Source organism: Lygodium microphyllum, chromosome 26 (genome assembly GCF_053477565.2).
Source record: "Lygodium microphyllum isolate KBCC chromosome 26, Lygodium_microphyllum_v1.1.10, whole genome shotgun sequence".
In the NCBI taxonomy this organism is placed as follows: Eukaryota; Viridiplantae; Streptophyta; class Polypodiopsida; order Schizaeales; family Lygodiaceae; genus Lygodium; species Lygodium microphyllum.
Genome location: NC_141160.1, coordinates 4,545,104 through 4,557,292, shown reverse-complemented (window position 1 = coordinate 4,557,292; position 12,189 = coordinate 4,545,104). Strand labels below are relative to the sequence as shown.

Sequence of the window (12,189 nt, the reverse complement as noted above, 5' to 3'; positions counted from 1 at the left end):
TAAATAAAAGTGACAACTTCATGTCAGAAAGCCAATATTCTTCTATTTTACACATAAAATAATAATTATCTAGTAAGTGTGTGAACACACTCCCTATTCATTATTAAAATTTTCAGCATAATGCAACCATTATTAGTTAAAACACATGAAGTCAATCAAATCTTGCACCACTTCATAAAATGACTCATTATCCATTTTTCCTTATAAAGGTGGAAAAGAAATAGAATGAGGTTTGTCCAGACCATTTCCATTATCCCTACCTCTAGAAATAGTATTGAGGTTTTTAAAATATGTTCATTACACTTTGCATCTAAATGGCTAGCACTTAAAAGAAAACATTAAGATCCAATGTAGAGCATTACAATTGCTCATATTCAAAACCAAAAAGGATTTTTAGAGGCCCTTCTAAAGAGCAACAATCTCCCTATTCTTTTGTACACCTAAAATTTCTTACATTTTTTGGGGATTTCCAAGCCCTCCCATCACTTTGGAAGGTTGAATGGCAAAAGACTTGCAAAGTTTGGAAAAGTATACTGAACAAAAATTCCTTAAAAACTAGAAAAACATACAAAATTGATAATATTCAAGTTGAAAGCTTATATAGAAAGTTACTGAATGAACATTGCATCTATGTGGAGCCACTCATTCAATTGTTAAATGATGGCAACTGCCCCTCGTTATACTCTTTGTCTTGGCACAATAAGTATTTAACCATACTTGTTATGCTTGTAAGGAGATTGCATCCATGAGTCTCTTTGCACATATGATTGTATATGTCATTATACCAAGCTTTCTTGCACATGTAATTGTAGTGGCACCCCGGGGGTTCACTATAGATGTTGTATGGTATCACGTGAGTGTAAGGGAGGGGGGTTTTTGGAAGGGGGCACTTAAGCATATAGATTAGAGGTAGACCCCTCTTAATTTCCTATATTGAACTTAAATTTAAGGAGGGGATAGAGGGAAAAAAGAAGGGGGGGATGCATTTGATCACCTGTCTCCATAGATTAGTTTCTCCATGGCATACAAGAGACCTTGACAAGTAAGGTTAAAAACCTAAACCCTCACATAGTAGGGTTATTGAATTAATCATAGTGTGGGAGGGGGGAGTTGGCACTCTCCCATGGTTTTGGTAGAGAGATTCAACTCCCCTTCTTCCGAAGAGAGCTTGGTGTCTGCTTGGTGTAGTCACTTTAAGTATAAAGGGGTTTGATTCCCCTACTCTCTCTCCTGATGTGGTAAGGGGGCACGACCACTCAAAAACATTGCGACACATACTTCAATGGTATCCAAGTGCCACTACATAAATCACTTTGTGATATGACCATTTTGATACTTTTAATTGCTTAGGATAATTCCAACTTTTAAAAAGAAAGTTAGTATATGTTTTATGAAGACTTACATTTAAGAAAGGGGATACATAAAAAGTTATACATGTATATATCTTATAAGCTTAAATAGGGGGATATATTAGTCCTACAAGCTTCATAAATAGGGGGTTTTTTAGAAGTCCTTGCACGCAGGTGACATGTCTTCTTTACTATGAGTGAACCCCCCATGAGTGGCACATGATTGTGTATAGGTACAAAGTTTTGCACAAATGCACATGTGCATACACATGTAAAAGGGATAAAGAGACGGAGGGGGAGTGAAAAGAAATAAAAGAAAAGGTCTATTAATGCCTTTAGTAGGCCAGAACTAACCTATGGGAGCCACCTTACATACACATATTCATGAATGACACCTTCACTAAGGATACAAAATAGAAGTAAAATGAGAAGGAAACTAATGTGAATGACTATCAAAGGTACAATCAAAAAGGGGGTTGGGGTGCGAGCAGCGAGGGGGGTAGGGGGTGGGGGAGGGAGGGAGTGTTATGGAAAATGTGATTCCAATATTAGAAGAATTTCATCCAAATAATGTTTCTCATTGGCCGTTGTGTCATAAACATATGGTACTAAGTTATTGGTTTTAGCTCCTATAGTGGGTGATAATGGCTTGGATTATATTTGTAGAATGTTATGGTTGCTTCACCTTTTGTGTACATAAAATTTTTAAATGACAAACTTGAAAAAAGAAGTCTATCAATTATACTTAAAGAGTTTGCAAACAAAGAAAACTATGATTACACTTAATTCTTTAAGGTATTAACTAAGCAAAACTTTAAAAGGTCTTACAATTTTTAATATCTTATGTTCTTGTCATTTTCTATTGAACAGGTCAAAAGTAATGAAGTTGTAAACATAGAGGCACTCAAATCAATGATCTTTGGGATCTTTCCTAAGTTGGGATTTCAAATTTTACTTTAGAGGTTGATTTGTAGGAATTCATAAAGTTAGTCTTCTCCCTTATGTAATTATGACTGATACTTATGTTGTACAGATCCATGTTTTCATGACCTTGCTCAAATTTTCTTTGTATGTATATGTAATAAATATGGGCATGTTTTGAGCTATCATACATTCACAAAGGGTACTTTAAATCATCTTATTCCATTGAAATGAATTTCTAGAAGTTGGGCAATTATGGTAATGCTCTCTATTTTAGCCAACTGCTAGTTGTTTTTATGTTCTATTAATATTCTTCTAATATATTGGGTCCCAAGTTGTCATGAAGCTATGCTAGATATTTTTGTGTAAACATTATCCTTTGCAAGTGCAAAGTGCCATGCATTGATTAGCAAATGCACAAAAGCTTTCTTTCAATACGAGGTTGTTATGGGTTGAAAGTGCCACAACATCAATTTTTATTTTCATACAAACATAGGGTTTTTGAGAGTAAATGGACATTAGTGTTAAACTACATTACTATTTTCACGTTTTTTCATTTGTGTAGAACACACGTAAGATATCCTAGAACTTCCTTCCTTTGTCATTATTGGAGACCTTACTGATTACAATCCTCCACATTGAACTTGTGAGAAAGATTACTTTCCATGCCCTATTAACCTTGTTCTTCAGTGTTGCAACTTTGTCATTTAGAACTTCTTGTATGAACTCAATGTGGAAATTTCAATTATTTCTTATCTTTGAAGCCATTCCTGCCTTTTATATTGGACAAAGAATCCATATTTTATTGGCACAATCCTTCAACTACTCACTTGCCATTAGTGTTGTTGTAGGTTGTAGTCATTTTTTTGCATAGCACACTTAGCAACTAGCCATCATCTTCAATTCACAAGCTCTAATCCTTTTTTATCTATGCAACCATTTTTAGGTCCAAGGTGTTCATATCCAAAACATCTATGCACCTTTGCACAACCTTTTGGAATAAAGAGTAAAGAAATGTAAGTTGGTATGGACTATATCAGTCTTCCAAGACATTTATTTGTAGCCCTATGACTTGCAAACATATGTATCTCCTCTATTGCTTTACATCCATGCCATTTATCTCCTTGAGCTTGTTGAGATTTTAAGCTCTAATTTTACACAAAGTATCTTTGTCTTCCCACTACATCAAGCTAAAGATTAATATATTGGCCTCCTCCTGAATACTTTCACTGTATGTGCTTCGTCCTTAGTACATGTGATTTGCTACCAACTTGTAGCTATCCACTTCCTTTGCTTATCATGAGATCTAATGAAATTCCTAATTAATTGTTGCTCTCTTCTCTCATTAGTTTCACTAAGGAAAACCAACTACCATAAACATCAAATAAAAATGCACTCTTTTGGTGATAGCTAACCTCCTTCCAAATCTAAAATGCTTCCTAGCCATTTCTAAAAAATATATTTAACATTGGCTTTATGCCATTCAAATCTTGTACCATTATTTTCCTCACTCCTTGAGGACATCCAAGGTACTAAAATAGTTTTTGGCTCTTTAACCTTCATCTAAAGAGGCATCCAAGCTGAGAAACAACATCTCAATTATTCTTTCTTATATAAGATGTTAACATAAAGAAAATCCATCATAGACACTCATCAAGTGCCTAAACTAGTTGTTGAGTGTCTATGCAATTTTAGGGGAATAGTGAACAACTATGGTACTATAGAGACACGGCGGATTCACTAGTAGTAATAAGGAGACGTCACCTGCGTCCAAGAAATATATGAAAATACCCCTTATCTACCCCCTATTTATGGGACCTTACCTTATGAAATGTACCATCCTTCCCTTAAATAACCCCCCTCCCTTACACTCATGCGGTACCATATGATAAACCCTACTGGACCCCCCAGTATAGAGAGTGTGAAATGAGGGAAGCAAGTGTCAACCCATCAATCGTGAGCCGCTCAATAGTACCATAGTTGTGCATTATTACTCTAAAGTTACATTTTCTCAAGTTTTAAAAGTTACTAATGGTTCTAAGAGTTTAAGTGGAATAGCTACCCACTAATCAAGGGTCACTTGCTCTCCACCCACTCCCCCAATAAGCTTTAGTTATTTATCCTATTTCAAGGCAAGAGGGATGCCTCAAGTACATTGCAACCAATCCTTAACAATAATCCTCCAAGGCTTTACCAACATGGTGGAGGAGTTAATAGAAAACAAAATGCAAATCCATCACCAACTAAGCATGCTGCTAAAAGAATTTAGCAATGCTAGTTACCAACTTTAATACATGGTGCAATCATGTTAAACTTAGGCTATGATAATTTGAATTTTTGATATGGGGATTTGATCAACTAACAGAAACTTATTGGTTGTCTCCATGTTAGGGGTTATATCCACCTTATTACTCGCAGTTTGAGCATCAATGGACAATAGAGGTGGCTTGAGCACTACTGGAATAATTGTGTGAGGCCATCATGTCACTTGGGTTGATAGTTTCATATTGGGTTAGTGGCGTGGCGAGGTTGTAGTCTTCACACAGATAAAATTTTGGCTAGAGAGTGGTGCGAGGAGAAAAAAGTTGGTAGTTTTTTGACTCATCTCGCCAATGGAACTCATCCTCATTCTCATGGTCAAGTATTGAGCTCTTGTGCTCTTTCCTAAAGAGTTAATAAAATCAATGATTGTAGTTTCCATCTAGGATGTTGGCTATGGATTGTGTGATAATCTTATTTCTTGTCCTAGCAACAATGGCCTTGGTAAGAATGTCTTCTAGCTTGCTAATCTTGGGGAGTTGAAAACTTTTGGCCCCTTCACAATTTGCAAGTTTTGAGATTTTTCTAATACCTTGGCGCTCCATCTTCCCTCGATCTTCCTTAATAAGCAAGGGGATGGTTTTCTTTTATTTCTTCTTTTTGAGGATATTAAACACCTCCTTGTTGAATTTATGCACATTGCCAACTCACCATGATCTAGCAAATCGATGGAGATTACTAGCCTAATTCTTTAGCTTGTTTAAGTCCTTTTGACTTTGAGAAATTCAACCTATAGGTGGGTTTCTCCCATCTCTATTCTCTACTCTAGTCATGTACAAGGGTACATTTGACTATCCATACTTCTCAAATTTTTCTAACAAACTTACTTTTAATAGCCTTCAAAAAATCCTATGTTTCCTTAATAGCCCTTGACCATGCATAAGCTAGTTAACACCTAATATGAAATTATTAGGCCCAAATATCCTTTTAAGTTTCCTCAACATGAATTAATTTAAATAGGGTGAGATTAGTACAAAACTAGCCTATCTTGATTATACTGTCATTTCTAGAGAGATTTAAATGCAGGGTATAGTGATCATAGAGAACTACATTCTCAATGAGTTTACACTTTATACAAAAAAAAGATGAAAACTGTATAAAAGACATAGAGAACTGTGTTCTCAATGAACTTACACTTTATACAAACAAAAGGGTAAAACTATATAAAAGACATATAAATCTATCTAACTTAGCCTTTTTAAGATTAGAGTTGGCCCAGAATTTGAACTAACATCAATCCTATTGTGAAAAGCTTTAAATTTATACCACATTTCTCTATCCTTGTTTGCTATTACTTATCATTTATTTAACTACAATGTCATAGTGATTTGATCATGTTGAAATCCCTAGTCAAGTCAAAATAAGGGACTCTGAAGTTCTTGCAATGAAGTCCATACTTTGCTTTTCTCAAGGGAATTGTTGGCACATAAACTAAATATATAGCAAACTCTTTTGTTAAAGTAAAATGAAGTACTACCAAGTTATTATATTTATCAATTGCAATTTGAAGCAGTATTCATTTAGCTTGGTTATGGATGCCAATGGTGAATCCAACATTTCTTGGGGACCAGTCAATTGTAACCCATTGATAATCTTTACAAATTAGTATCGAATTCTTGTGAAGTTGGTTTTTTGTGGCTTTTATTTCTTGTAGGAAAATGATATTAGGGTTATGGCATTTTTTTCCCAATCCTTGCTTGTCAATGCCTCAATCAATGGTCTCTTAGGGTCAAGCATCCTTTGATGTTGAAGATGATTGCATTAGTTTATCAATCATTTTGACTTTTTAAATATTTAGATTTCCCTTTTTGCTAAGACTCCTTTCCCTAGTTGTTGAGGGGGTTGTTTTCACTTTGGCCTACTTTGGAATACCTTATTTGGATATTTGAGGGTTTTTTGTGTCTTTAATTGGTCTTTTTGAGAGGGGAGGATTATTTGACTAGCCCCCCCCCCCCAAAAAAAAAATACTCTTCCTTAGCTAAGGTTATTAGATAGTCCACTATATTATAACTTCGTTTGCATAGTTTCATTTCACTCTCAAATAAGTAAGTTTTGTTTAATTTGCACAATTTTTTGGTTGAGATGTTGTTCTCTATGTATACTAGATAGTCCACTATATTATAGTTTTGGTATTGACTACTAGAAATAATTTCTTGCACCTCTTGAACTAGGTCGATACTATATGTAGTGATCTATTAGCTAAAGATATGCAACTATCCAAAAATCTACTCACAAATAACACATCATGTTATATAAAGAAGTAAAATATAGTTTATTGGTTCTTATTTAGCATTACACTTTTCCATTCATCCTCATACAATTTCTTTGCAAAAGATTCTATAGAAAGTACCCAACATTCATGATCCACTATGGTGGCTGAAATCTTAGCCTCATCATCCTCTACTATCATACCCTCTTCATCCTCATATCTAGCTCTAGACAGCATGTCTACTACTACATTCTCTTTACAAACACCATATTAGAGAATTTGGAAATCTTCCAAGTCCCACTTCCAAATAAGGGGTAAATATTTGACCATGTGGCTAAAGCTTAACCCATGCTTCAAAGTTGGACTTGGAAAGACAAACTATATAGTAATTCGGGTAGACTTCACTTTCAAGTAAGGGGACAAGATTTGATCATGTGACCAAATATTAACTATATTGGGATTTCCCAAACTGTATAAGAATTCCCAAAACCCCTAATATAGTGTTTACATGCAATATGCATGAATTTTGTGTTCATTGAATTTATATAAGAAATCCATCTTAGCATGGCTATATCTAGAGTAAAGAAATGGGTCATCATGCCTAATAGAGGTAAACAATCTATCTCTACTATCATTGGATCATTGATGAAGTATTATTTATCACATAATGCAGTCACAACACCCCATAGCTCTCTCTTGATCTGTGGGCATCTCCTCTATCTTTCATTTAAAGCTTTTGCATCAAACATTACTACATATTTGTTCCCTTCATCATCTTGACCTATAGCCCAACCAATTCCAATTGGACTAGTATCCACTATAATATGATAGGCTTTCCATGCACATACTCTAATTTTCTCAATGTTGGTGTGGTCCTCAAAAGATTTTTTAGTTTCCTTATAGCTTGTCACATCTCTTGTCCCAAAAGAATTGATGTCCCTTTCTTAACAACTGGTACGAGTCATCCACAATGTGAGAAAAATGGGGAATCTAAATTAAGTAAAACACACATGCTCCAAGAAACCTTTTGACTTCTGACACTCATGGACATATCTATTCTCTCTTCTCTATTGCATTCGTTTTCACAAGAGAAGGTCTTCTTTCATAAGATCCCCACATATAACACCATATTGGAAAATATGGGAATTTCCCATAAGTCTAGGACACATGGTCAAATCTTTGGGATTTTCATAACTTGAACACCATAACTCCAAATGAGTGCTCTATAGCTCAATAGATTACGTTTTTCAAGTGCTTTCCAATGATAGGTCACATCATATGGTTTTGAGAAACTTATGGGCATGTTATCCAGGTGCCACCTTTTTAGTATTCAAAAAATGGAAATTGGGAGATTCCCAAACTCACTAATATTGTGTTATATCACCTACTATCAATACTTCATTGACCCAAAACACTTATTTCTAACCTGAGAGGGTTAGATTCACTTCCTCTAACCTAGTAAGGATTTTCTCACAATCTGATATATGATCTCTGACAAAAATTTTGTAACCCTTTTCATCTAGCTCTTCATCCTTCTCTTTCTCTCTGCACCTCAGGGAAGTTACTATATGTATATCCTCTACATCACGTGCATTCAAGGTCTATTTATAAATATCGTTATCTATGAATCTTTCTTGAATAAAACATAACCCTTTTCTAGTCCTTAATGTGCATCCAAGAATGGCATAGTTAGACTTGGAATATAATCTTTGAGTACCTTATTCATGGCATTCATCATATGATCCACAAAGTTTATAGCTCTTTGTGGCAATGTACACATGCGAACCAAGCTAAGTGGAATCTTCATTGTAGTCAAGCCTCTGCTCTCCAATGCAAGCTAAAACAAGTCATATCCTAAGTATAGATCTCCCAATGAATAAATATCTCTGCCAGTAAATGCTTCTACAAATTCATCCCCACCACTAGACTTACACCCACATTCTAGATAGTCACTTTATTTACTAGTTGGAGATCTTGTATAAACCTGAGTGTACCATTCTTACTAGGCATATGAATCACCTATTAGAATATGGTGCAAATTAAGGATTTAGAAAACCAATTCTTATTCTTTCATTTAACAAATCTATGAGTTTGGGCAAGTGAGCCTTATGTATTTTTATAGATCACAAGTTCCAAGATATGTGTGGTGTGGTAAAAATCACCATGGATGGTACTACTCCTAAATCCATACAACTTATTCTATGTGGTTGACACATGAATGCCCTATCATGAGTGGATCACATCTATATGAAACTACGTCTCTCGAATAGTAAAAGAAACTCTTTAGTTGCCAATCTTCAGTCCTTTAAGAGATTCTCTTGTAAATTTATGGTCATTTTTCATTGGATCTCTTAGGTTTTTTTGTTTGTAAGCCAACTTAATTAACTCTTCACTCTCTAGAGGCAACAATACTACAATTGATTTCACCTTTTTATCCATTGTCTTGCATTTTGTCTCAACTTTGTCTTTATTCCTATTTTTCCCATATGACTCTTTATGTATCATAAAGTCATTAGTGACTTGAAACACATCCAAAGAATTTACATGTATAATGGTAGACCCAATAATCTCCTCTCTTTTTTGCATAACTAAAATCTCTACAATGTGTCAGCAAAAGATACCCCATTCTATAATCTTGTAATTCTCTCATCATCTTACAAATAAACCTTGCTCTTTCATACTCTTTTCTACCCTACAAACATATTGTCTAGAAGCTTTGTTCATTTCTTTAATCCTCTAGTATTTCATGAAACATATTGCCAAGAATCCTATGAAGCTTGAAGTAAAAGCATCTTCACCTGTAGCAATAGGCAAGATCTCTATCCTCTTAGTACCACTATAGTCCCACATTATAGTACTATGTACTAAAACCCAACTCTCAAAACTCTATGTCATTAGGAGGAAATGGATAATCCTCAATGTATTCGTGTTTCCTTCATCATTGACACACAATATCATAAACTGCACTGCTATTCTTCTATTGTCTTTGCTCTTGATTCTTACATAGGTAGAACCATCATCCAAAACTTTAATATCTATCCATGCTACAGTAATAAATGGTTTCCCTAAGATCAGTGGGCATGATGAGGAATATTACACAAAGAAATGGTGATCATCCTATGCATCTACTATGGTAATCTTCACATTTGGGTAGACAACATATACGTCTCCTATGGAGTTATTGGCTACCCTCATCCTCCATCAGTGGTCAACATTCACATGCCATCTTCCATTCTCAAAAATACTCCTTACCATAAACATTTATCTCTAAACCATGGTCTATTAGTGCAACACATGGAGTTTTTATCTCTTCAACCTTCACTATAGTCTTTGTGGTAGCATGACGCCAATGATTCTTGGAATAATGACTCATGGGTACCACTCCTAAAGCCGCATCATCCTTTGTGTAGTGCATATAGGCCATACATATCTTTTATTTTTACTACATATCATAACATACTCTGCAATGATATTTACTTTGGTACTGTCTAAGTAAGCTCTTCTACTTCTTCACAAGTAGCCTCTGCATCTATATCATCTTCAAAAACCAATTGTATGCCCTGTAAAATTGTTTCTTCTTCATTTTGTATCATAGCCTAAGTTGACTTGCCCATAAATTGTCTTTTCCTTTTTATAATGTCTATAATTTCTTCAATTGACTCTCTTTTTGCTTTTTTAAGGAGGATTTCACCCAATTTAAACTGGACTTTGATGTTTAGAATCCTCTCTTATAGAAACTTTTCAAGATAGGTAGCCATCTATATGTCAAAGAGTAGTTGGTATCCTAGTTTCTTTCTCTTTGGCTTTTCCTATTTATTTTCTTTTTGCTCTTTCTTCTTATGTACATCTTCCAAGTTTTGCTATGGACCAGGTTTGGTAGGAAGTATAGATGAGTCAAGATCTATCCCGCCACCCCCTCTATTAACCCTCTTTGAGGTCCTTGGGTTCTCGCCATCTCTTTCTTTTATCTTCCACTATTAAGTATGTGTCCTATTGCTTTACTAAATAAGCATAGACAAAATCTTCTATCTAATACTCTGACCTACATCATTTCGCTATATCTTTGGCACTTTACCCTTACCTATAGTTTGCATGGCATGGGTCCATAACTTCATTTTCTTACCTACACTAGAAACTAAAGATCTCTCTATCCCATAAATAGTAGCATCTATGGCTACATATGTATTTCGCACTACAAGATATTTTAAAAATCTTATGCATATCTCCCTTCCCAAAGTTTGTAGAAAGAGCATTTGCATGAATCTTTCCATCCTTCCAAAAGATCAAATTATTTTTTAAAGCATCCATATATGGCTCGTAGTCTCTACAATCATGCTTTGTTATTGTCATAGCATATGGAATAGCAAATGAAATCTTCCCTAGGTGGGGTCTTCAAAGTAGAAGCCTTCCCTTTAAACTCTTCAAGCTTAGCAAGTTTGATTTGTAAATCCTGCATATTTTTTATAACTTCATCAATGAATTGTCTTTTGAAGAGTCTATAGAAGGCATGGGAGGTGGCTACTGAATCTAATTTTCATCACTGACTAGACATAGGCTTAGGCATTGGCAATAGCTATGTTTTCACACTTTAGACATACAGTGTCTTGATAATGTGCATATGGGTCACACCTTCCTTATATGTAAATGTAATATGAACTAAACTTTAGAGAGTGGGTGGATGAGAATGTTGAGTTGGATGGATAAGGATCTAAGATGGCAAGTCAAAGAGGACTCAATGCAATGGATCCAATGTACTCATGTGCTTATTTAAGAGGTAAGCTTTATGAAAAGTGAGAAGTTGTTCTTTTCTATCTCAAACATATGAGTATCTTCATCACTCGAGGGGGTCACTCATGAATATATGCATATATAACGTGAGTTTAAAATAAGGGGTTTTTAAAACACCATTTTTATACATTTTTTACATACAAAAGGGTGTCATATAAAGGGATTACTTGCAGATTGAATAGAAAAGGGTTATGTTTTATTCAAGAAAAATTCATAGATTAGGATATTTATAAATAGGCCATGAACGCATGTTATATAGAGAATATATATATAGTGAACCCCCCAAGCTTCATCAATGGCCCTCCTTGAATCTCTTGTTCTTTCACTTGATATTAGAGCGACCATTCTTGTGGCTATTGGATCTCTATCATTTTGCATAGCATTGAAGATTGAAGGCAAGAAGAGGAGCCATCGGCATTCTAGCAAGCATTAAGGAATATCGATTCTAGTTCTCATCTAGTGTTTTCATTGTTCCAAAGTAGATTGTCTACTTCCAATACAAGATGAGGCCATACTTGTGGTCAAAGCAGCTGAGGGGTTGCTTGTACCAAAAGTAGGGGGGGAGCTTCTTTCAACAAGTTGGAGGGTAACTAATTTTGATAG

At 35.0% G+C, this 12,189-nt stretch overlaps 1 protein-coding gene across 2 annotated transcripts in view; it reads left to right on the top strand.

Annotated features, from left to right (window-relative positions):
• LOC148012960 (uncharacterized) overlaps positions 1-2,515 on the top strand; it is a 40,607-nt gene extending 38,092 nt beyond the window's left edge. For both annotated transcript variants that reach the window (XM_087668182.1, XM_087668181.1), the window contains one exon: positions 2,220-2,515. In XM_087668182.1, the coding sequence (XP_087524308.1) occupies positions 2,220-2,309 (90 nt within the window). In that variant the 3' untranslated portion in view covers positions 2,310-2,515. The remainder of the gene's footprint in view (positions 1-2,219) is intronic.
• Positions 2,516-12,189: the final 9,674 nt, after the last annotated feature.